The sequence below is a fragment of the Cervus canadensis genome, chromosome 32 (genome assembly GCF_019320065.1).
Source record: "Cervus canadensis isolate Bull #8, Minnesota chromosome 32, ASM1932006v1, whole genome shotgun sequence".
Lineage (NCBI taxonomy): Eukaryota > Metazoa > Chordata > Mammalia > Artiodactyla > Cervidae > Cervus > Cervus canadensis.
In genome coordinates, this window is record NC_057417.1 from 14,032,766 (window position 1) to 14,060,181 (window position 27,416).

Here is a 27,416-nt window from a genome sequence, read left to right on the forward strand (position 1 = left end):
TGAGCTACAAGGGAAGCCCATGACATATATTAATTTAGATCCACAAACTTAAACATTAATATCAGGTATCAGCTTAACAGTGAATATTTTCCAATTCACCTGAACCTGAAAGTTATCTTGGCCAGTTTTCTTTAAATGTAGTGATTTTTATTAAAATTAAGTAGAGTTCTTTATAAATTCAATTCTAATGATACCTTTTAGAAGTAGAGATATCTCATATGTATAATGTGTATACAAACATAAGCAAATTGGAGATCTCATGGCTTTGTTGCAGGAAGGGGGACATCTTCCAGGGCCCAAAATTGGCTCTTGTCTAACACTCAGAATTGAATTGTCCAAGGAGACACATGTGCTAACAAAGCAAGAGATTTTATTGGGAAAGGGCACCCGAGTGGAGAGCAGTAGGTTAAGGGAACCCAGGAGAACAGCTCGGTCACATGGTTCGCAGTCTTGGGTTTTATGGTGATGGGATTAGTTTCCCGGTTATCTTTAGCCAATCATTCTGACTCAGAGTCCTTCCTGGTGGTGCACGCCTTGTTCAGCCAAGATGGATGTCAGAGAGAAGGATTCTGGGAGCTGGTCAGACAAGTGGTGTCTCCTTTTGACCTTTTCCAAACTCTTCCTGTTGGTGGAGACTTACTAATTCCGTGTTCCTTACTAGGACCTCCTGTCATAAAACAACTCATGCAAATGGTTACTATAGTGCCTGGCTAGGGTGGGTGGTTTCAATCAGTGTGCTTCCCCTAACAGCTTTACTAAAAGTTTAAATATGAACCTGAGAACCCGTTTTGATTCCTGGGTCCTGAAGATCTGCTGGAGAAGAGATAGGCTACCCACTACAGTATTCTTGGGCTTCCCTCATGGCTCAGCTGGTAAAGAGTCTACCTGCAAGGCGGGAGTCCCGGGTTCTATCCCTGGGTTGGGAAGATTCCCTGGCGAAAGGAAGGGCTACCCACTCCAGTATTCTGGCCTGGAGAATTCCGTGGACTGTGTAGTCCATGGGGTTGCAAAGAGTCGGACAAGACTGAGCAACTTTCACTCACTAGATATGAACCAGGAAGTACAATATTGATATAAAGTTACTGATGCTAGTTAACAAACAGTTGGAATACCATAAAGTTGCTTGTTCAGATGATTATGGCTTACTGTCTGTAAAGTTTGGCTGAGGGAACATTCTCAGCAGTTTTGATTTAAAACTGCCACTTTCCCCCCTCCTCATTTTTAGGTTTCCCAGGTCTTGCCTGTTTAATTGGGCTTAGTCTCAGCTCCTAAAGGCCTGTATTCATATTCTGGTATAGACATTTGTGAGACAAAGGCAGTTGCTCAGTTTTTAAAAGAATAGTTTTTTCACCTAAAGTTACTAAAATCAGTGGCAAGATTTTTAATCAAACTGAAATTTAATTTACAAAGTTCTATGTTTTGTAACTTTAAAGTTTGAATCTATCATGTCTTCAAAGATTTGTACAAGGCACTTAGCAAAGACTTTTCTGAGTTTATAAGTTAAACCAAAGCAAAATCACTATTTTTCTTTAATTAACTTTTGTATGTTAGTTCCCTGTTCACTTATTTTGTATGACTCGGGTAATTATTGGTTTCCTCAGTACATTTAGTTAATATTTCCTTAGTGGCAATCTCTATGCCTTGTTTATCCCACAGTATAATTAAATAAGAATTGTAACCACCTTAAAGAAAATCCATTTAAAAATATCAATTGATATACCTTTATCTAAATTCCACCAACCTCTTTACCTTTAACTTTAGTTTTCCTAAGGACCAATCAACAAGCTTTGATCTTATGGGAGAATTGTAAGGTATAGTTCAGGCCGAGGCAGAAAAAGAGAGATGACCTCAACGGAACTCAGTTCAGTTCAGTCGCTCAGTCTTTGCGACCCCATGAATCGCGGCACGCCAGGCCTCCCTGTCCGTCACCAACTCCCGGAGTTTACTCAAACTCATGCCCATCGAGTCGGTGATGCCATCCAGCCATCTCTCCTCTGTCGTCCCCTTCTCCTCCTGCCCCCAATCCCTCCCAGCATCAGGGTCTTTTCCAATGAGCCAACTCTTCACATGAGGTGGCCAAAGTATTGGAATTTCAGCTTCAACATCAGTCCTTCCAATGAACACCCAGGACTGATCTCCTTTAGGATGGACTGGTTGGATCTCCTTGAAGTCCAAGGGACTCTCAAGAGTCTTCTCCAACACCACAGTTCAAAAGCATCAATTTTTTGGCGCTCAGCTTTCTTCACAGTCCAACTCTCACATCCATACACGACCACTAGAAAAACCATAGCCTTGACCAGACGGACCTTTGTTGGCAAAGTAATGTCTCTGCTTTTTAATATACTATCTAGGTTGGTCATAACTTTCCTTCCAAGCAGTAAGCATCTTTTAATTTCATGGCTGCAGTCACCATCTGCAGTGATTTTGGAGCCCAAAAAAATAAAGTCTGACACTGTTTCCACTGTCTCCCCATCTATTTCCCGTGAGGTGATGGGACCAGATGCCATGATCTTAGTTTTCTGAATGTTAAGCTTTAAGCCAACTTTTTCACTCTCATCTTTCACTTTCATCAAGAGGCTCTTTAGTTCCTCTTCACTCTCTGCCATAAGGGTGGTGTCATCTACATATCTGAGGTTATTGATATTTCTTCTGGCAATCTTGATTCCAGCTTGTGCTTCCTCCAGCCCAGGGTTTCTCATGATGTACTCTGTATATAAGTTAAATAAGCAGGGTGACAATATACAGCCTTGACGTACTCCTTTTCCTATTTGGAACCAGTCTGTTGTTCCATGTCCAGTTCTAACTGTTGCTTCCTGACCTGCATACAGATTTCTCAAGAGGAAGGTCAGGTGGTCTGGTATTCCAGTCTCCTTCAGAATTTTCCACAGTTTATTGTGATCCACACAGTCGAAGGATTTGGCATAGTCAATAAAGCAGAAAGAGATGTTTTTCTGGAACTCTTGCTTTTTCGATGATCCAGCAGATATTGGCAATTTGATCTCTGGTTCCTCTGACTTTTCTAAAACCAGATTGAGCATCTGGAAGTTCTCAGCTCACGTACTGCTGAAGCCTGGCTGGGAGAATTTTGAGCATTACTTACTAGCGTGTGAGATGAGTGCAACCATGTGGTAGTTTGAGCATTCTTTGGGATTGCCTTTCTTAGGGATTGGAATGAAAACTGACCTTTTCCAGTCCTGTGGCCACTGCTGAGTTTTCCAAATTTGCTGGTATATTGAGTGCAGCACTTTCACAGGATCATCTTTCAGGATTTGAATTAGCTCAAATAACTTCCAAGAGGGCATCAGAGGGCAGACACACTAAAACCATAATCACAGAAAACTAGTCAATCTGATCACAGGTCCACAGTCTTATCTAACTCAATGAAACTAAGCCATGCTGTGTGGGGCCACCCAAGACGGTTGGGTCATGGTGGAGAGGTCTGACAGAATGTGGTCCACTGGAGAAGGGAATGGCAAACCACTTCAGTATTCTTCCCTTGAGAACCCCATGAACAGTATGAGAAGGCAAAATGATAGGATACTGAAAGAGGAACTCCCCAAGTCGGTAGGTGCCCAATATGCTGCTGGAGATCAGTGGAGAAATAACTCCAGAAAGAATGAAAGGATGGAGACAAAGCAAAAAAAAAAAAAAATACCCAGTTGTGGATGGGATTGGTGATAGCATCGGATTGGTCCGATGCTGTAAAGAGCAATATTGCATAGGAACCTGGAATGTTAGGTCCATGAATCAAGGCAAATGGGAAGTGTTCAAACAGGAGATGGCAAGAGTGAATGTTGACATTCTAGGAATCAGAGAACTAAAATGGACTGGAATGGGTGAATTTAACTCAGATGACCATTATATCTACTATTGTAGGCAGGAATCCCTTAGAAGAAATGGAGTAGCCATCATAGTCAAGAAAAGAGTCCAAAATGCAGTACTTGGATGCAATCTCAAAAACGACAGAATTATCTCTGTTCGTTTCCAAGGCAAACCATTCAATATCATGGTAATCCAAGCCTATGCCCCAACCAGTAACACTGAAGAAGCTGAAGTTGAACAGTTCTATGAAGACCTACAACATCTTTTAGAACTAACACCCAAAAAAGATGTCCTTTTCATTATAGGGGACTGGAATGCAAAAGTAGGAAGTCAAGAAAAACCTGGAGTAACAGGCAAATTTGGCCTTGGAATATGGAATGAAGCAGGGCAAAGGCTAATAGAGTTTTGCCAAGAGAACGCACTGCTCATAGCAAACACCCTCTTCCAACAACACAAGAGAAGACTCTACACATGGACATCACCAGATAGTCAACTCCAAAATCAGATTGATTATATTCTTTGCAGCCAAAGATGGAGACGCTCTATACAATCAGCAAAAACAAGACCGGGAGCTGACTGTGGCTCAGATCATGAACTTTTTATTGTCAAATTCAGACTTAAACTGAAGAAAGTAGGGAAAACCGCTAGACCATTCAGGTATGACCTAAATCAAATCCCTTATGACTATACAGTGGAAGTGAGAAATAGATTTAAGGGACTAGATCTGATAGACAGAGAGCCTGGTGAACTATGGACGGAGGTTTGTGACATTGTACAGGAGACAGGGATCAAGACCATCTCCATGGAAAAGAAATGCAAAAAGGCAAAATGGTTGTCTGAGGAGGCCTTACAAATAGCTGTGAAAAGAAGAGAAGCCAAAAGCAAAGGAGAAAAGGAAAGATATTCCCATTTGAATGCAGAGTTCCAAAGAATAGCCAGGAGAGATAAGAAAGACTTCCTCAGTGATCAATGCAATGAAATAGAGGAAAACAACAGAATGGGAAAGACTAGAGATCTCTTCAAGAAAATTAGAGATACCAAGGGAACATTTCATGCAAAGATGGGCTCGATAAAGGACAGAAATGGTATGGACCTGACAGAAGCAGAAGATACTAAGAAGAGTGGCAAGAATACACAGAAGAACTGTACAAAAAAGATATTCATGACCCAGATAATCACAATGGTGTGATCACTCACCTAGTCAGACATCCTGGAATGTGAAGTCAAGTGGGCCTTAGAAAGCATCAAGGGAAGTAGGTCACCTTTATTTAGGCAAGGAGGGGTGACAGTCAGTCTAATGACCAGGCTGAGGGCAAGAGGGATCAGGGAGGCTTCATATTTAAAGGGAGGTTTGTGGAAGGGAAACATTAGTCAGGTGGGATGTTTTGGGGATTCTTGAGATGGCATTTGTAGTTGGGCAGGGGGTGATAAGCCTTCTGGGCAGGGAGTGATAAGTCCCAGATAGATACAACTGGCCTGGAGCATCAGGGTGAGACCTAAAGTTCGGTTTTGTTTTCTCTGATGATTCAGCAAGGGCCTTTGAGACTGTTGTTTTCTTTTCTAGGCCCAAAGACTCCTTCAAGAGTTTAGAAAGCTTTTTCTCTTTTTTCCCTGTTTGTTTTACCTACTTTTATATAAAAGACTCTGAGATCCCCAGATTTGGGTAGAGTTGAGGAAGTCAGTCCCTTTCACCTAACTGTCCAAATATAACTGTTGGTCAGCTATCCCAGGTTAAATTTTCCTAACCCTTAAATATATAACTTTGAACTTTAAACAGAACAGACTTGTTTGGCTTTTAATGTTGGGGATCAGTAGGAGGTTACTCTTGGCTCAATTAGGTAGTGTAGTAATATCAAATATTGTTTAATCACATTAAGATCTATTTTATTTATCCCATTTAAAATAACCATCGAAAGAATTTTTTTATTCATTTGAGGTAACTGCTTTAAAAAAAATTTTTTTTACCTCACTTAAATAATATTTAGATATTTTTCAAGTTTTTTGTTGATATTCTTCAGTTCAGTTCAGTCGCTTAGTCATGCCTGATTCTTTGTGACCCCCTGGACTGCAGCATGATAGGCTTCCATGTCCATCACCAACTTCCAGAACTTGCTCAAACTCATGTCCATCGAGTGGGTGATGTCATCCAACCATCTCATCCTCTATCATTCCCTTCTCCTCCTTCCTTCAATTTTTCCCCAAATCAGGGTCTTTTCTAAGGAGTCAGTTCTTCACATCAGGTGGCCAAAGTATTGGAGCTTCAGCTTCAGCATCAGTCCTTCCAATGAATATTCAGGACTTACTTCCTTTAGGATTGACTGGTTGGATCTCCTTGCAGTCCAAGGGACTCACAAGAGTCTTCTCCAACACCACAGGTCAAAAGCATCAATTCTTCGGCGCTCAGCTTTCTTTATAGTCCAACTCTCACATCCATATATAACTACTGAGAAAACTGCAGTTTTAACTAGACGAACCTTTGTTGGCAAAGTAAAGTCTCTGCTTTTTAATATACTGTCTAGGTTGGTCATAGTTTTTCTTCCAAGGAGCAAGCATCTTTTAATGTCATGGCTGCAGTCACCATCTGCAGTGATTTTGGAGCCCAAGAAAATAAAGTCTGTCATTGTTTGCATCGTTTCCCCATCTATTTGCCAAGAAGTGATGGGACTGGATGCCATGATCTTAGTTTTCTGAATGTTGAGCTTTAAGCCAACTTTTTCACTTGCCTATTTCACTTTCATCAAGAGGCTCTTTTGTTCTTCACTTTCTGCCATTATGCTGGTGTCATCTGTATATCTGAGGTTATTGACATTTCTCCTGGCAGTCTTGTTTCCAGCTTGAGCTTCATCCAGCCCGGCATTTCTCATGATGTACTCTGCATATAAGTTAAATAAGCAGGGTGACAATATACAACCTTGACGTACTCCTTTCCCAATTTGGAGCCAGTCCATTGTTCCATGTCTGGTTCTAACTGTTGCTTCTTGACCTGCATACAGATTTCTCAAGAGGCAGGTAAGGTGGTCTGGTATTCCCATCTCTTTAAGAATTTTCCACAGTTTATTGTGATGCACACAGTCAAAGGCTTTGGCAAAGTCAATAAGGCAGATGTTTTTCTGGAACTCTCTTGCTTTTTGATGATCCAGCAGATGTTAGCAATTTGATCTCTGCTTTCTCTGCCTTTTCTAAATCCAGCTTGAACATCTCAAAGTTCTCAGTTCACATACTGTTTAGGCCTTGCTTGGAGAATTTTGAGCTTTACTTTGCTAGCATATGAGATGAATGCAATTGTGCAGTAGTTTGAGCATTCTTTGACATTGTCTTTCTTTGGGATTGGAATGAAAACTGACCTTTTCCAGTCCTGTGACCACTGCTGAGTTTTCCGAATTTGCTGGCAGATTGAGTGCAGCATTTAACAGCATCATCTTTTAGGACTTGAAATAGCTCAACTGGAATTGCATCACCTCCACTAGCTTTTTTCATAGTGATGCTTCCTAAAGCCCACTTGACTTTGCATTCCAGGATGTCTGGCTCTAGGTGAGTGATCACACCATCATGGTTCTCTGGGTCACTGTATAATCTTATCAGTATCTGTAAGGCCCACTGAGACGAAGGTCACAGTAAAGCTTCCTAAACCAGTTTTTCATTACAAAAAAAAAAAAAAGTTATTATTTTAATTTCACTTTTGTTTTATAAATACAACAGAGCAATTGTTTACAATGACAGAGTTCTCGATTTAATAATTTTGGTAGTTTCTCTAATTTTGAAAGGAGTCATCATTTGGCCACCAATAAATTATACCTCCACAGAGATGCAACCAATTGAGATGCAAAAAGTGAGACCTCTTATAGGCCTAAGAGGAACAAACAAACACACAACAGAAAAACATAGAAAGATCAGATAGAACATTTACATCTCAAAGACATGGAGAAATCTGAGCTTCCCCTAGAAGGCCTTGTTTAAGGTTTTAAGGTTTTAACAAGCTGGCTTTTTAATTTTTAACTGTGCACTCATTAAAGAGTCCCCTCAATTTTTAGGGCAAGATTTAATTTCTCCAGTTAACTAGTTACAGGCAAGTATGAGATCTGTTCCTTATGTTTTTCTACAATAGAGTCACCTTGGTGTCTTCCAAAAGAGATATTTCTTGGCAACTTTCAACTGAGCCCCTCCCCACCAGTGCCTTTCAACCAGGTGGGTATTTTCTAGGTGTCTTTCAACCAAGCTCCACTCAGTATCTAGACCCGGGTGGTATGTTCCATTGTCTTTCAACCAGGTCCCCTCCAGTTCTTCAACTGAGAGGGTGTCACTTACCTACTATACCTCACCAAATAAAACTTCAGGATCTCAACCAATATGAGAGATCCAAGGACCAGGAGAGACTTACTCAAATCTGTCCCAAACTCCCAAGGAAGCAGATGGGCACAAGGGGCCTGTGCTGGTACCATAGGTTTGCCTTCTCATAGAGTTCAAGTGGAGGGGAGAAAGCTGCTCTGGATTCCTTTGTGGTTGCCAAAACTGTCAACTAAAAAAATACACTCAACCTAAAAGTGGGAGTTAGGTTTTATTTGGTGGGAATGTTAGGACTCAAGCCCAGGGGACAGTATCTCTGGTGACCCTGAGAAAGCTGACTCCAAGGAGGTAGGGGAGGAGCCAAGCTATATACAAGTTTGCAGCAAGGGGCAGGTAATCTGAATATGAAAAGATTACTTTTGCTTAAGAGAATACTAAATATCTCACATGAAGAGATTTAGTGATCTTCAATGTATGGGAAGATGCAAGCATTCAGCCTTGCTTGAAATCATTTCTTTCACATGTATCTAACTATCTGGGACCAATCCTGCTTTGTTATTGTTCACATATGAATTTCTTGTGTACCAAAAGAGATGGTAAATGTGGCAGATGGCCACCTCTCATATCCTCCAGCTCCTTAGCACTTACCAAAGAGGAAGTAGCTGCTGGCTTCCAAATAGCTGGCTTTGTTTCACCTGGGCTCAGAAATTTGCATCTGGGAAGGCTTGTTTACTAGAAGACCATAGAGCAGAAAATATTTCATTTCACAATACCATCATTATCAGTCACTGTCCGTTCCTCCATATCTCCAAATTTCTCCTACCCCCAGCATCCCCATCCCATTAAAAGTCATCCTCATAACAGTTGTGATCTGTCTGTTTCTAGTTTTCCAATTGCCTTAATCATGATGAATAGCTCTCTAGTGGCCTGTGGTATCTGTCACCCAGCAATCTCTCAATATGTATTTGTGGAATACAATAATTTTGAAACTTGCCTTAAAAGAACACTGTAGGGACTGATGTTACTACTATGAAAAACCTTCCAGAGGGCATGTCACTACAGTTCACTCTAGCTTCCTGGGCCTCCCTTTACAATTTAACAGGCATCACTCAGAATCTGACCCATAGCCTAATCGACAACACAACCCAAACCACAACAAATTGACAGAACTTCAGTTCAGTTCAGTTCAGTTGCTCAGTCGTGTCCGACTCTGCGACCCCATGAACCGCAGCACACCAGGCCTCCCTGTCCATCACCAATTCCCAGAGTTTACCCAAACTCATGTCCATCTAGTCAGTGGACCATCTCATCCTCTGTCATCCCCTTCTCCTCCTGCCCTCATTCCTTCCTGGCATCAGGGTCTTTTCAAATGAGTCAGCTCTTCGCATGAGGTGGCCAAAGTATTGGAGTTTCAGCTTCAACATCAGTCCTTCCAATGAAGACCCAGGACTGATCTCCTCTGGATGGGCTGGTTGGATCTCCTTGCAGTCCAAGGGGCTCTCAAGAGTCTTCTCCAACACCACAATTCAAAAGCATCAATTCTTCAGCAGAACTTAATTTGACTCAATTTTCAACACATTTTATTTATAAAAATGTTGTTAGAAATCCAACATTTTAATGCAATTTTTTTTTTTTTTTTTTTTTTTTTAGCCTAAGTCAGGCAACATAGGTCCAGGAATGGAATATAGTCACATTCAGACCATTTATAACTCCTGACTATCCTTGGAAATTAAACCTTATGTTACTATCTTTCTCTAGGTTCCTAGGATATTACATTCTGATTGATTGCTGGAGCAGCCTCCCAAATCTATTCACAAGAGGTCACATTCATGTCCAAAATCATGTATTCAGATAGAAAAGTAAACAACATACACCTCTCCATCATTCCTATTTTGATAGTATGACTCGCCACATCATGTCTCAGGAGAGATGAATACAACATTTATGACACTGACTTCTGTTTATTTGGGCAAAATCATGACAGGAGCAAATTCTTCCTACTAACTCCCGATGCAAAGATATGACTGAGTGACTAAGCACATTGCTCAATAAATATACTCAAATATCTATTAACCACAAAGCTTAAGAAAGCAACAGCTGATTGTCATTGCCACATAATGTCTGACTCTTTATCCTATAATATCTCCCCAAATAAATTAAGTGTTCAAGAACTTTCTAAATTTCTTAATATACCATGGTCAAGTTTGCCTAGTTTTTTGGGGGGCTTTTTTTTTGTTTGTTTTTGAGCCAATAGGTCCATGTTTTCTGGCTCTTGAATTTAATTCTGTGTGCAAGCCCCCATACAGCAAGGGAAGAAAAATTTTTTTTAGAGAGGAAAAGGATATTGGGAGGGTTATAGCAAAAAGAGTCCATGGCTTCAGCTGAGTCCTTGTGAAGAAAAAAGAGTCTTTCTTTTCCCTTTTGGACTCTCATATCACTACAACATGTGAGAGCTCCCCTGTTTCATCTCCTACCTGTGTGTATGCTAAATCACTTCAGTCATGTCTGACTCTTTGTGACCCTGTGGACTGTAGCTCACCAGGCTCCTCTGTCCAAGGATTCTCCAGGCAAGAATACTGGAGTGGGTTGCCATGCCCTCCTGCAGGGGTATCTTCTTGACCCAGGGATGGAACCTGTATCTCATGTCTCCTGCATTGGCAGGTGGGTTCTTTACCACTAGTGCCACCTAGGAAGCCCAAAACCTGGTTTCTTAACTCTATTTAATTGAAGCGCTGTTCATTTTTTTTTTTTTTTTTAACAATACAAAATCTTCATTCCTATATGGCAACAATCATAGAAGTAATGGTTACTGCCTCTTTGGGAGACACATGGCTCTCCAGTTTGTCCCAGAGGAATCTGGCAGACTTATCCCATGTGTAATTTGTTTAGTTTCTATACACTCTAAGTTTACAACTTCTGGGATTAAAAACATGATTGTCTCAGCTTACCTAAATATTACTGGTGTAATACATATTATTTCCAAATTAAACAATGCAAAAAGTTTAAATTCCAGAACTTTAATCTTCTTTTATAAATTAGTTTAAAGTCTGTATATCAATCAATTAGTTAATGCATGTGAAATTGATACTCCATGACTGTGTCTCCTAGTTTGACATATCACATCACATATTGATCATTTGATGAGTCTGTAAGGGGCATACTCATTGCATACCTATTGTCAACAACAATTTACAAAAGCATAACACGGCGCTTAAGATTTTAAATTATACGTAAACCACCTTCTTTGTATATTAAATTACAATCAATCTGATATGTAACAATATTTAAAATTAATAGTTTGCTACAGAAAATTTAATTGCTGTGAAATTTAAAAAATCAAATCATGTTTTATATAAAGAAATAAAGTCTAATCTTATATTTAGATATTATATTGAAGTATAGATGACTTACAATACTATATTAGTTTCAGCTGTACAGCATGGGTGATTTAACATTTTCATACATTACAAAATGATCTCCATGATACGACTAGTTACAACCTGTCACAATACGTAGCTATTTCAATGTTATAGACTATATTCTCTATGCTGCACATTTCATCCCTGTGACTCATTTATCTTATAGCTAGAAGTTAGTGCCCCTTAATCCCCTTCAAGTATTTCATTCATCTCCCCCTACTGGCAACTATCTGTTTTCTTTATCAGTGAGTTTTTTTATGTTTGTTATTTTTTGGCCATTTACTTGTTTTTTTACGATTCCACAAGAGAAATCATATGGTATTTACTTTCTCTGACTACTGTAAGATACCCTAGATATCTATTTTTCAAAAATGTCAAGATTTCATTATTTTTTATAGGTGAGTAATATTCCATGTGTGAGTGTGTGTTTGTGTGTGTGTGTGAATTGTGTGTGTATCCCAGAATAACAGGCAAGTTTGGCCTTGTAGTACAAAATGAAGCTAGGCAAAGTTTAAGAGAATTTTGTCAAGAAAACATGCTACAATCTAGCAAGCACCATTTTCAAAACAACCCAAGAGACTATTCTACACATGGACATCACCAGATGGCCAATACCAAAATCAGAATGATTATGTTCTTTGCATCCAAAGATGGAGAAACTCTATACAGTCAGTAAAACCAAGACCTGGAGCTCATTGTGGCACAGACCATGGCTCTTTATTTCAAAATTCAGGCTTAAATTGAAGAAAGTATTGAAAACCATTAGGCCATTCAGATATGACCTAAGTCAAATCCCTTAATATTACACAGTGGTATTGATGAATAGAATCAAGGGATTAGATATGGTAGAAAGAGGGCCTGAAGAGCTATGGATGGAGGTTTGCAACATTGTACAGAGGCAGTGACAAACCATCCCAAAGAAAAAGAAATGCAAGAAAGCAAAGTGGTAGTCTAAAGAAGCCTTACAAGTAGCTGAGAAGAGAAGTGAAAGGCAAAGGAGAAAGGGAAAGATACACCCAACTGAACGTAGAGTTCCAGAGAATAACATGGAGAGATAAGAAGGTCTTCTTAGATGAACAATGCTAAAGGAAAATAATAGAATAGGAAAGACTAGAGATCTATACATTTCATGCAAGGATAGACATGATAAAGGAGAGAAATAATATGGACAGAAGCATAAAAGATTAAGAAGAGGTGGCAAAAATACACAGAAGAACTATACAAAAAAGATCTTAATGACCTGGATAACCATGATGGTGTGGTCACTCAACTAGAGCCAGATGTCCTGGAGTGTGAAGTCAACTAGGCTTTAGGAATCATTACTTTGAACAAAGCTAGGAGAGGTGATGGAATTTCAAATGCACTATTTCAAATCCTAAAAGATGGTGCTGTTAAAGTGTTGCACTCAAAACATCAGCAAATTTGAAAACTCAGCAATGGCCACAGGACTTGAAAAGATCAGTTTTCATTCCAAACCCAAAGAAAGGCAATGCCAATAAATGTTTAGACTACCATACGCTTGTGCTCATTTCACATGCTAGCAAGTTTAGCATGAACCGAGAACTTCCAGACATATAGCTGGGTTTAAAAAAGGCAGAGGAACCAGAGATCAAATTGTCAACATTCATTGGATCATGGAATCCAATGACAGGCTTCCCTGGTGGCTTAGATGGTAAAGAATTCCCCTGCAATGCGGGAGACCTGGGTTCAAACCCTGGGTTGGAAAGATACCCTGGAGAAGGGAACAGCTACCCAATCCAGTATTCTTGCTTGGAGAATTCCATGACAGAGGAGCCTGGTTGGCTACAGTTCATGGGGTTGCAAAGTGTCGGACATGACTGAGTGACTTTCACTTCACTTATTGGATCATGGAAAAAATCAAGGGAATTCCAGAAAAATATCTACTTCTGCTTTAGTAGATAAAGCCTTTCACTATGTGGATCACAACAAACTGTGAAAAATTCTCAAAGAGATTACAGTACTAGACTACCTTACCTGTCTCCCGAGAAAACTGTATGCAGTACAAGAAGCAGCAGTTAGAACTGGGTATGGAACAATCGACTGGTTCAAAATTGGGAAAGGAGTATGACACCCTGCTTATATTGGCACCCTGCTTATCTAACTTCTATTCAGAATACATCATGTGAAATGCTGTGCTGCATGTATGACAAGCTGGAATTAAGATTTCTGGGAGAAATATCAACAACCTCAGATATGAAGATGGTACCATTCCAATGACAGAAGTGAAGAGGAACTAAAAAAAAGAAAAGAAAAAAAAAAAAAAACCTCTTGATGAGGGTGAAAAAGAAGAGTGGGAAGCTAGCTTGAAACTCAACATTAAAAAACTAAGATTATGGCATCCGATCCCATCACTTCATGCCAAATAGAAGAGGGAAAATTGGAAGCGGTGACAGATTTTACTTTCTTGGACTCCAATATCACTGTGGACAGTGACTGAAGCCATGACATTAAAAGATGCTTGCTCCTTGGAAGAAAAGCTATGGCAAACCTAGACAGCATATTAAAAAGCAGAGGCATGACTGTGCCAACAAAGGCACACATAGTCAAAGCTATGATTTTTCCAGGAGTCATGTATGGATGAGAGGGTTGGACCGTAAAGAAGGCTGAGTACCGAGGAACTGATGCTTTTGAACTGTGGTGCTGGTGAAGACTCTTGAGAGTCTCTTGGACAGCAAGGAGATCAAACAAGTCAGTTTTAAAGGAAATCAACCCTGAATATTCATTGAAAGGACTGATGCTGAAGCTGAAGTTCCAATACCTTGGCTATCTGATGCACTCATGGAAAAGACCCTGATGCTGGGAAAGATTGAGGGCAAAAGGAGAAGGGAGTGGCAGAGGATGAGATGATTTGATAACATCACCAACTCAGTGGATATAAATTTGAGCAAACTCTGGGAGATAGGGGAGGACAGAAAAGCCTGGCATGTCCATAGGGCCTCAAAGAATTGGACATGACTTGGTGACTAGATAACAACTATCTCTATTTCTATATCATCTATATATCTATATCTACATATGCACATGAGCTAAGTCGCTTGAGTCATGTCTGACTCTTTGTGACCCTATGGACCATAGCCACCAAGCTCCTCTGTCCATGGGAGTCTCCAGGCGAGAATACTGGAATGGATAGCTGTTCCCTTCTCCAGGGGATCTTCCTGAGGCAGGAATTGAACCCAGGACAATATATATATGTATTTGTCCACTCATCTCTGGATGGACCTCTGGGTGACTCCTTTGTTTTGGCTATTGCTAATAGTGCTGTAATGTACATATCTTTTCAGTGTTTTTTCCTTCAGATAACACTCAGAAATATAACTACTAGATAGTACAGTAATTCTATTTAACTTTCTGAGAAACTTCCATACTGTTTTCCATAGTGATTTCACAAATTTACATTCCCATCAACAGTGCATGAGGGTCCCTTTTTCTCCACATCCTTGCCAACACTTGTTATTTGTTGTTTTCTGATAATATCCATTCTGACAGGTGTGAGTTGATATTTCATTGTGATTTTGATGTTCATTTCCTAGGTGATTACTGATGTGGAGCATCTTTTTATGTATCTATTGATCATCTGTATGTTTTCTTTAAAAATATCTATTCAAGTCATTTGCCCACTTTTAATTATTTTCTTTTTTGTTGTTGAGTTGTACAAGCCCTTTGTATATTTTAGATATCAATCTTTTCAGATTTATCTCTGGCAAAAGTATTTTCCCATTCAATAGGCTGTCCATCTGTTTTGTTAAAAGTTTCTTGCAACATGCAAAAGGTTTTTATTTTGATATAATTCCATTTATTTACTTTTTCTTTTGTTGCCCTGGGCCTAAGGATATTCAAATAAATACTACTCAGATCAATGTCAGAGCATACTGTTCTGTGTTTTCTTCTAGGACTTTTCTGGTTTCAGGCCTTATATGTAAGTCTTAGTTCCATGCTATTTATTTTTGTATATTGCATGAGAAGTTGCTCTAGTTTGATTCTGTGGCACCTAACAGTCCTGTTTTTTCAAACCATGTATTAAACAGATTGTCTTTTCTGCGTTCCATAGTTTTGTCTCTTTTGCTGTGGATTAGTTGACCAAGTAAGTGTGGTTTTGTCTCTGGACTGTATCCTATTCCATTGATCTATGTGTCTGTTTTTGTGCCAGTGTCATATTGTTTTGATTACTATGGCTTTGTAGTATGCTTTTAAATCATAGGAGTATGATACTTACAACTTTGTTCTTTTTTTTTTTTTTTTTTTCCCCAAGATTGTTTTGGCTATCTGGAAAATTTTAGAATTTTTTTTTTTTTAAGTTCTGATGTTTTGATAAGAATTGCATTAAATCTATGGATTCTGGGGGGAGTCTGGTAATTTTAACAATGTTAATTCTTCCAATCCATGTTCACAGTTTCTTTCTATTTGTTTTTGTTGTCATCAATTTCTTTCATCAATAAGCCACAGTTTTCAAGATACAAGTCTTTTACCTCTTTGGTTAGATTTATTCCTACAGGTCTTCTTTTTGATGCAGTTGTAAATAGGATTGTTTTCTTAATCTGTCTTTCTGAGAGTTTGTTATTAGTGGATAGAAATGCAACAGGACCCATAGAGTTCAAAGTTGTGTTGCTGAAGGGTCTACTGTATTTGCTTTATGAATTATATATTCTTATGTTGGGTACATATATGTTTATCTTCTTGTTGCATCAATTCCTTAATCATTATGAAATGATGTCTCTTCTTTGTCTCTTGTTACATGTTTTGTTCTAAAGTCTATTTTGCCTGATATGTGTATGGTTATCCCAGCTTTTTTTTCACTTGCATTTATATAGAAAACATTTTTCCATCCCCTTACTTTCAGTCCGTGTGTGACTTTAGATCTGATGTGAGTCTTCTTGTAGGCAGGATATACTCAGTCTTGTGTTTTTCATTTTGCTTTTTTTAAATCCATTTAGCTACTCTATGCCAGTTGATTGGAATATTAATCCATTCATATTTAAAGTAAGTTTTGCTAGGTATGTACTTATTGACATTTTGTTGTTTTCTGCTTGTTTTTGTAATGACTTTTTTGTTCCTTCTTTTTTTGCTCTATTCCCTTATGATTTGATGTATTATGTTTGAATTTCTTTCTCTTTTGTGTGTGTACCTATTGCACGTTTTTGGCTTGTGGTTATCAATATATATAAAGTTGATGATCCCTTAAAGTGAGATGCTTTCTAACCACCCTGCATTTTTACTGTTCCCCCCATGTTTGTTGTTTTTTATGACATATTTTACATATTTTTCTTTTACATATCTCTTAACTGCTTATTGTGAATATAGATGATTTTATTGCTTTTGCCTTTTAACCTTCTTCCTAGCTTTACAAATGGTTTCTGCTCTTGGTGAAGTGACCTAATGTAGGAAACCTATGGGCTCAGCAGCACACTCCCCTCTGGTCGCTAGAGTTATATGTTCTATGGTTCCCCCCTCTGTGAGCTATGTGGGCTCTTCTGTTAAGGCATGGCAAACTACTGTGGGCATGCTGGTAGACAAGGTTGGCCCCTAGACTTGTTGGCTGACATTGTCTGTAACATGTAGTGGTTGCCAGCTGGTGGGCAAGGCTGGTTCCTAGTGGTGTTAGCCATGTGACCTAGTGTGTTCCAGGGCTGATCTTGGCACACTGGTGGGTCAACCTGGATCGTGGGATAGCTCCAGGTACCCAACAGTGGCTATCTAGAGCTGGTGTTGGCCTACTAGTGACTGTGGTCATCTTTAGATTTAATTTAACCCTGTAATTCCTCATTATTAGCTATTTATATTCCAGAATTTTTTAAAATGTATTCATTCAATACATTTGTTTTATGCAAGATGCTCTTCTAAGTGCTTTGATAAAGAATTTAAAAGTTATCACTAATTTTTTTTGTTTTATTGAGATAGGATTGAAATATAATAATCACTGTTTTCTTTAAAAAAACAAAAAGCAGCAGTTTTTCAAGTCAAACTCTTAACACACTAACATGCATAGCAAAATATTTTGCCATAAAATCTGGGATTTTCATTGTAGGAAAGCTTTTGGTAATGGATTTAACTTTTTAAAATAGATGTGAGTTTATAAATATTAATGTCTTGTAAGTATTATAATGTACACTTTTTATTCCTAGTTATTTTGATATTTTTATTGTCTTTCTTTTCTTGACACATCTTGCTAAGAATCTACCAATTTTATTAATCTTTTCAAAACCAGTTTTTGTTTTACTGGTATTCTGTATTGTGTATTTGCTTTCCATTTCATTGATACTTACTCTTGTCTTTATTATTTCTTTTCATGTACATTCCCTTGATATAATTTTCTATTCCTTTTTTCATTTTTTAGCTTATTGAGTTGGAAGATTATGTCCCTACCCTTCAGCCTTCCCCTTTTCTAATATATACATTAAAAATATAAATTTCCCACTAAGCACATTCTTTTGGGGTACAAATTTTGATACGGCATATTTTGTTACCATTAGGTAACTATTTTTATTTGCCTTTTTATTGGCTAGTTTCCTGATAGTTGAGATGAGCTTCTCCTCTTGTTAATGATTTCTAGTTTAATTGTGGCCAAACCACATACTCAAACTTTTGAAATTTCTGGTGGTTAGTAAACATTCCAAAGGCAATTAAGAAAATGTAAAGTATATCATTGTTGGGGAAATGTATTATCTATGTGAATTAGGATTCAAATTCTATGAAATCTATCATATTCCACCATTAATTTATAGAAAATCTACTTTTATTTTATTCTAATTAAAACTGAGGCAAGTCTTTTTATAGTCAGTAAACTCACATGTTTTAACATTCAGAGAGAATCATATCATTCGTCAATCACATGAGTAATTGGTCTACCTTTCCAATTTTCGTATTCAAACTATATTCTAGTTAGAGATTAACAAAGAGTAAGTTTTTATTTATTTAAATCAACTCTTTTAATCTATAATTTGCCTATAATATAATTCAAACATTTTAAATGAGATTTTAATAAGTTTTAGAACATTTCTATCACCACCATTTCCTTTTGTACTTTTCTAATCAATATCCACCCACCCCTACCTGGAGCCCCAGGTAGCCATTGATTTTCTGTCACTAGCATTATATTTCTCTTTATTAGGATGTCATAGAAATGGAATAATATAGGAATAATTATATAGGAATAATATAGGAATAAAAATAATATAGGAATAATAATAAAAAATATACTCTTTTGTGTCTGGTTTCTCTTGCTCAGTGTGGTTTTCAGATTCATCTATATTGCTTTGTGTATTTCTTCTTCATTAATTTTTATTGCTGAGTTAGTAGGTTTTTAAAAAATCTATTTCTCAACTTCCCTTGGCTTCATATCTCACTGCATAAAGCTTTAAATCTCATATAAAATTTAAAGGTTGTGTTTTATCTTCTTCATAACATGCTAATCTTAGTATCATATTATCAGATTAATTCTGAGCACAAAAACCCACAACTGTTTAATCAAGATCTTCAAGTTGCTAGAATTCAGTCTGAATTTCTGTCTGAATTAAAGCAACTATTGTTTTCACTTTGATACCCCAGAATTTCTATTATTTTATAAAATCCTACAGAAATGTTACATACTCTGTTCCCCTTATACAGAGAATGCACAACTAGTCATTTATATTTGCTAACATTCCTTAATCCAATGGACAAGAGTGGTTTTTTTTAGCACTGATTTTTCCATATATATATGTGTGTGTGTGTGTGTGTGTGTGTGTGTGTGTGTGTATTGTACATATATGTTACTGCTAAGCTGCTTCAGTCGTGTCTGACTCTGTGCGACCCCATAGACGGCAGCCCACCAGGCTCCCCCATCCCTGGGATTCTCCAGGCAAGAACACTGGAGTGGGTTGCCATTTCCTTCTCCAATGCATGAAAGTGAAAAGTGAAAGTGAAGTCGCTCAGTCGTGCCGACTCTTAGCGACCGCATTGACTGCAGCCTACCTGCCTCCTCCGTCCATGGGATTTTCCAAGCAAGAGTATTGGAGTGGGGTGCCATTTCCTTCTCCATATATATATATATACACACACACACATATAAATTTATATAGGTATGTGTGTATGCATGTATGTATATAAATCGTATATCAGGTGAGCCACACTCTAGTGTTCCAAGTATATGAGGCAAAGCTGATATGATCACGTTTGCACTTATGTGGGAAGAATTGCTGGAAGATTATACATCAAGCAATTTTCAGTGTTGACATTCAGAGACTGAAATTGTGATAAGGAATTTAAAGAAATTTTTCTGTTAGTAAAATTGTGTGTTGCCTGAACTTTTACTCCAAATGTGTTTTCTTTGGGGAATTTAAAAAAACTTAAATCATTTTACTTAGGTAAAATTAAAGATTTGACTTAAATAAGAAAATGAAAATTATCCATAAACACTTAAAACCATTCATTTACATGTGCAGATGGATATCTTGTACACCATTGTATCATGTTGGTTTAAGAACAGTGCCCAAAAAATAATGAGAACTTAGCAGATATATAGTAAATGAATGAATGAATGGATGGATGAATACTATTATAGAACTGAAGACTCAATGTAAATATGATTTTACTTTTCTAAATTGATATTGTATGATTTTTACTGCAGAAACATTCTGAAAGCATTTTTGATTGGTTTTATCATATCCCATTACATAGAAATAACAGTTTTGTCAACAGTATTTAGTTGAATTCTGTTTTTTTATCCAGTTTACCAACCTAGATCTTTTGACTGGGGCATTTCATTCATTACATTTAAAGTAATTATAGATAAAGATGACTTACTATTGTTATATTGTTGTTTCCTTGATATCACAGCTTTCGTGTCCCTCAGTTTATCATTGCTGCCTTCCTCTGTGTTTAGTTGATTTTTTTGTAGTGATATGTTTTGATTTTCATTTCCTTTTGTGTATATTCTGTAGATAATTTATTTATGGTTACCATAGAGATTGTATATAACATTCTAAATTCTAACAATTTATTTTAAACTAATAGCAGCTTAACTTTATTCACATCCAAAACCCTACTCTTTTCCAGTTCTCTTACACCTTCCCATATTATGTTACTGATTTCACAAAAAACATCTTTACATACTGTGCACCCATTAACATAGTTTATAATTATTTTTTATGCTTTTGTGTTTTACATATGGTGAAAGAATAAAAAGTGAAGCTATGAACCAAGATTATAACAATACTTCTTTTATATTTGTCTGTATATCTATATTAAATAATTTTATATTTTTGTATTTAAGTTACTCTCTAAAGTTCTTTCATCTCAACTTAAACTCCTCTTAGCATTACTTATAGGGAAAGTCTAGGGGTAATGAAGTTTAGGGTTGGTTGGATGGCCTCACCAATTCAATGGACATGAACTTGGGCAAACTCTGGGAAATAGTAAAGGACAGGGAGGCCTGGCACCCTGCAGTCCATGGGGTCACAAAGAGTTGGACATAACTTAGTGACTAAACAGAAACAACAAATTTTATTGAGCACATACTATGCGCCAGGCACTTTTCCCTCTAAAATAATTAAATAAACTTTACTATATTCTGGGTAGTATTATTCTACCCTTTCCATAGAAGAGAAAACTGAGGCACAGAAAATAACCTGCTGTCCATGTGGAAAAACGGCAGACACACAGGAGAATAAAATTTTAAGTCTTCAGTAAGTGACATGAAGGTTATTCATGGTTTTATGTGATTTAAGAGGAGAGGGTTACAGTAGACCAGGAGTTGGCTGGATCACACGTTCCCCCAACTTCTCTTGGCTCTATAAATGTTTTAACATGGGATCTCGGACCTTGAGCTACACTCACAGGAATATGACTGTGCTAGTGGACTGACCAAATTAGTGCCCTTTCCTTTGAAGCAGGACCTAACATGTGGTTTATGATCTTAACCAGGAGGGCAAGAGAAGTCCAAACCCAGCCCTGTGGTGGGTGAATAATCAAGGCGATGAAGTGAAGTGGAGCTTCAAAGAGATGACAGACTTAACCTGTCGCACAGCCAACGTCTTCACACAGGCCTGCGGCCTTCAGACGGGAGACCGTCTAGCCTTGATTTTGCCTCGAGTGCCTGAGTGGTGGCTTGTGTCTGTGGGCTGCATCCGAACAGGTTAGTGACCAAAGAGACCTTAGGATGGGCCTAGAGCTAATTGGTCCTGAAATATTAGGTGCTTCCTCTTCCACTAATTTTTTTTCTTCTTAATAGTCTTTCCTTCTGTCAAATTCCTTTAAATACTAGTTTACTCCTTCTCATTCACTCTTTCCCTTATACTCACACCCATCAAGCACAACGTGATAATTCTCCCTTCCTCTCTCTCTCTCTCTCTCTCTCTCTCTCACACACACACTTTCTCCTACACAGTCTCAGACATTCTTACTTCTTCATAAGATTCATCAGTTATTAACATTTTGCCATATTGGATCCTCTCTCTCCCAGGGAGTCATTTAAGAATCAGTTGCAGACACTGTGACACCCATAAACACCAGATAAATACTGAAATATGTATCTGCTAAGATTCATGACATTTCTTTCTCATAACCACATAAGAAATCTCACTCTGATTCAATATAGTTACCTGATGTACATCCAGAGTCAAAATTCCTCAAATATCCCAGTAATGTCCTTTATAGGATTATTTTTGTGCTTAAATCAAAACCCCAGGATTTCCCCTGGCAATCCAATGGTTAAGATCCCATGCTTCCAATGCAGGGGTCACGGCTTCTAGGAACCAAGATCCCATGTGCCACACTGCACAACCTACTGTTTGGTGTTTTTTTTTAAACAACTGTATAAAATCCAATTGAGGATCATGTGTTGCATTTAGTTGTTGTATCTCTGCAGTCTTCTTTAATATAAAATGTTTCTCTACATTCTATATTGTCTATGTGACAATGCAATGACAGTTTTGAAATGCCTAAGCCAGTGTTGCAGAATATCCCTCAAAATTTGTATTTCTGTCTCCTTCTTTATGATTATATTCAGGATGAACATTCTTAGCACAAGTACTAGAAGGACTTGTGCCTTTCTTGGTGCACCACATTGGGGATACACACAGTTGGTTTGTCCTAACATCAATGACATTGTTTTATCACTTTTAAAAGGTAGTATCCACCTTTGTAAAGGTGCATTTTCCCTTTGTAGTTAGTAAGTAATCTGTCATGTAATATTATGGGACTGTGTGAAAATCCTTTCCCAAGCTGTCTTTCACTTTATGACTTGAAAATTCATTGATGAGTCTTGACTGAATTAAATATTTTAATGGTGGTTTTATATTAGGTATTTCTATTTATATCATACCCTTCACACTTACTAGCTGACATTCTTCTGTAGAGATTTTCCTTTCCCTTTAATGCTTGTCTATGCATTAACCTATATAAACAGTACGAGACTCATGGATTCTTTTTTTAATCAACTTCAGTTCTGTCATGCATGTTCATACAGTAATTCATGTTCTTGTTCATATATTCTCTCTCATATTTCCTCACAAACAGTTGTTTAATCCATTAAGATCAAGAATTAACAGCAATGGCTGAGTGAGTATGGAGATGCCATGCCTCTGTATCGTTAAGAGATGTTCCATGATTTATATCTAATCCTGTTCACACTCTACACACTGTTCCTTGAACCTAGGGTAGGCAAGGCATGAGCTGAGGCTGGAAGGAGACTCGCGGAGCCATAAGAACTGCAGAAACGTTTATTCTCTCCTGGCTGACGCAGCAGCCATAGCATAACCTAACACAACACAACCTCTCTCCTGCCTGGCACAAGCAGCTGTAGCAGCAGACACGCTATTTTCTCTCCTCTCATGGCTGACCCAGCTGGATCACAGCCGTGATCCAGCAGGAATGATGCTGCTTTTTAGGCGGAACTCCTATCTGCGTGCAGCACTGAACCCCCTGACCAAGCGGGAACCTCGTGACGCGCATGCGCCGTGAGATAAATGCGCTCAGCTGCTACGCAGTCATTATTTACAAAACGTGGGGCGAGAGAGCCTGAACACACCGTCTTGGCTGATTTGTTCTCTCCCCACACATGAGAGATCCAAGACATGAGTTGAGACCTCTGGGATAAAAAGAATGAAAGAAGAGTAGACGTAAAGGATGACAATTTTAAGAAGATACATAGTACATGAAAACAATTCTGAGTCAGGAGTAGCCTAGATGGAGAATGGTCATTTTGAAATAGAGAATACAGTTGTGTGAGAGAAAGGTGAAGAGTGTGCAGTGCTCACTCCAATGTCAGGATGACGAGAAGAGGGTTTTCCTGGAGAGAGGGCACAGGTGTCAGCAAAACCTGTGCTTTGGGAAGGACACAATTAGAAGAATTTGGACGCAATTTAGAAGAATTGTGAAGGAGAAAAAGTCAGTGCACTGTGGAACATAAACAGGCTAGTAATATGGAAGGTGAGTAGTAGGAAGACTCAAAAAAGGGCACCTGGTGGGAAAATTAGAATCCAATAGAAGCACACAAAACTTAAATTAATTGTTGGTGATGGGAGAAGGAAGGGAGGAAAGTTGAAAAGACAGTGTGGTTAACTTAGGGTATGAGGAGCAAAGGAAACAGAAGAAATTCAAGGTGACACAAGAGATGGATAGAGAAGGAAGTGAGGGGAGAAAAAATAGGGGCAGAGATGCAGCAGCAGGGACACTGTCCTACTTGTATCTTTCCCAGATCCCATGGATAGTTGTGTAAAGAAGGACTCTACTGGCTAGATCCATCCACAGTAGATAAGTTTAGGGTAGGCTTTTCAAATTTTTAATGTGCATAGAAATCACTTGGAGATCTTGTTAGAATGCAGATTGAGTTTGTAAGTTTGGGGTGGGGGGTCAGATTCTGTGTCCTAGGTGGTACTGATGCTCTGGACTGTACTTTGCATAACAGAGGCTAGCGGATTTCTATGCAGATAAACCAGGGCTGAAGCCCATGGTTGTGGAGCTGTGAAACCGAAAGAAAAACAAGCAGTTTCCTTCTCATACCTAGGGGTCATCTACATGCCAGGGACCACCCAGATGAAGGCCAAGGACATTCTCTACCGACTACAAGTGTCTGAAGCCAAAGCCATCGTGACTACAGATACCCTTGCCCCAGAGGTGGATTCTGTGGCACCTGAGTGTCCTTCTCTGAAAACCAAGCTCCTGGTGTCTGACCACAGCCGTGAAGGGTGGCTGGACTTCCGATCGCTGATTAAGTGAGTTTCTGTTCTGACAAGTGTACTTTCTGAAGAATGGCAGAAGGCCACTCACTCCCAAGTGCTGGGAGAGAATCAGCCAGTGGGAGGAAACTCACCAGGTCTGAGCTTCTCTCTCCAGATATGTCACTGATTTGCTAAGCAGTCCTCAGTTAGGTCATTTTCCTCTCTTAGCTGCAAGTGTTTTTATCTATAAAATAGGAAAATTGAGCTTCTATGCCTCTCTCACTAATATATATATATACTAATAATATATACCCTTGTGCAAAGAGATACATAGAGTCAGAGGGTTATTGTATTTCATTTTCCTTATAGGTGGAGAATCTGAAACATTATTTTTATATAAAAATTAACATTTACAGGAGTTGAATGAAAAGTTAAGATGAATTTTTAAGGTGAAACTTGAGACAGTGAAGAATGAGGCTGTGGCTGACAGGCAGCTTTGGGAGCACTTTCCGTCTCTTAGGGTAGGTGCCAAGAGGGACACCTTGAAGGAAAAGTCAGGGAAGTGTTGGAGGTAACAAAGACTCCCTCAAAACTGATTCTGCAAGCCTTCAGGCATTTTTCATATCACACACAAATCATGCTGGATTTGTTTTCTTAAAGTAACTCCACAGTTTTTGAAGCTCTTTACTTCAACCACAAAAGGCAAATATACCAGTGAAATCACATCTTATGCTAGATTACAAAGAAAATTGAATGAAAATCACTTAAACAAAGAATATTCATTTGAACTCCCCTAAATTGCCCAAAGTCAGTATGGTATCATTTCTCCACATCAGCCAGTGCTTCCCCCAGCATTACTTGCAGTCTCTCTGATTGAATACTTGCAAGGAAACTTTCATTTACCATCAAAATAGGCTCAAGAAAGAGACCCTCAGTCTAGGAGAAGCTCCCACATATCAAAGCAGCGATATGTGGGATATGAAGGAACCTGGTAGCTCGGCTAGTAAAGAATTCACCTGCAATGCAGGAGACTCCAGTTTGCTTCCTGGGTCAGAAAGGTCCCCTGGAGGAGGACATGGCAACCCACTCCAGTATTCTTGCCTGGAGAATCCCCATGGACAGAGGAGCCTGGCGGGCTACAGTCCATAGGGTTGTAAAGAGTCGGACATTACTGGGCAACTAAACACAGCACAGATTCTGCCTACCTTAAAACTAGCCCTAACCCCACCCACCTCAAACTCATGCCAGGTCATATATATGTATCACTTCCATTCTCCCTAGCTTTTTCTTCCCCACCCCTCAACACCAAGTTTATGAGGTTAAATTCCTATAAAGGTAGTCTGTGGGGCTTTTCAGGTGGCTCAGTGGTAAAGAAATCACCTGCGAAGTAGGAGATGTGGGTTAGATTTCTAGGTCAGGACGATCCCTTGGAGAAGGAAGTGGCATCCGACTTCAATATTCTTGCCTGAGAAATCCCATGGACAGAGGAGCCTGGTGGACTGTAGTCCATGGGGTCACAATAATTAGACACGACTGAGCACACATGGGCCTTAGCGACTAAACAACAACAAAGCTAGTCTGTGTAAAAAACAAGGTTAGCAATTTGACTAAGAGCACAGTGTATGGGTCAGACTGAGTTTGAACCCTGGCTCTGCAACTTGCTGGCTATGCGTCTTTAGGTAAGTTACGTGATCACTCTGAGCCTCCTTTTCCTCATCTGCAAAAGGTGCATAAAAGCATCACTTACCTCTTAGGGTTGTTCTGAATATTGAATGAATTCTTACTTGTAAATCATATAGAGCCTTGTCCAGAATCATAGGAAATACTATTTCAATGTTTGTTAAATTAAGAAATAATCCATCATATTTTCCCCATTTTTTAAAAGGAAGAAATGTCAGGTCGCCTATCTGAGCCTCCCATAAACTTTGTTTGATGCCTAATACTGAGAGTTACAAACCCCATTTTTCTAACTCAAAGCCTCATATTGTTTCTTTTGCTGCCCCAGAGAATGAAAAAGTAAGAAACATGACTTCTGTCCTTTTGTATTGAATTCCTTTGCAGATCAGCCTCCCCAGATCACATTTGTATTAAGTCAAAGACCCTGGACCCAATGGCCATCTTCTTCACCAGTGGGACCACAGGCTTCCCCAAGATGGCAAAGCACAGCCACGGATTTGCTTTACGATCCTATTTCCCTGCATGGTAGGAAAGAGGGCACCAACTTAGAAGCTGGGCCACAGATATGGGGTGGAGTGTGCATGTGTATGTGCTGGGAAAGGAACTCTGGGTGGAATTGACCCCATCCTATTTATTCTTTTTGCTGTCTTTGGTTCAGACCCCTAAGGGTGTGAGTATAGGCTAGGTATAAGTGTTTGCTGACAGAGACCTCTGAATGTCAAAAGAGGAACCTTTGGGTCCTACCTAAGCACCTTCAGAGGAGATGGGTAGAAACAGAAGGCATTCTGAAAACCACACAAATGACAAGCCTCTGTGTCCCTGTCAGTGGCTCCAGGGTTTGGCGGGAAAGAGAAAATGCTCCAGCAGTGTGACCTTACGTGACAGATCCTCTCCCTCCTCAACTGCGGACAAACTGGGCATGGAGTTTCCCAATCATGAGCTCTTAGGGAAAATAATGTCTGAAACTAATCCACACTAAGCCACTTCCCTATCGTGGAACAAACATAGAGCTGAAGCTGGGATAACTGTTTAATCAATGTTAAACCAAACTCTTCTCCCT

At 38.9% G+C, this 27,416-nt stretch overlaps 1 protein-coding gene across 2 annotated transcripts in view; it reads left to right on the forward strand.

Annotated features, from left to right (window-relative positions):
- Positions 1 to 27,416, forward strand: part of ACSM1 (acyl-CoA synthetase medium chain family member 1) — a 72,497-nt gene that overhangs the window by 29,754 nt on the left and 15,327 nt on the right. For both annotated transcript variants that reach the window (XM_043456232.1, XM_043456231.1), the window contains 3 exons: positions 21,444 to 21,654; positions 24,526 to 24,733; positions 26,741 to 26,881. In XM_043456232.1, the coding sequence (XP_043312167.1) occupies positions 21,444 to 21,654; positions 24,526 to 24,733; positions 26,741 to 26,881 (560 nt within the window). The remainder of the gene's footprint in view (positions 1 to 21,443; positions 21,655 to 24,525; positions 24,734 to 26,740; positions 26,882 to 27,416) is intronic.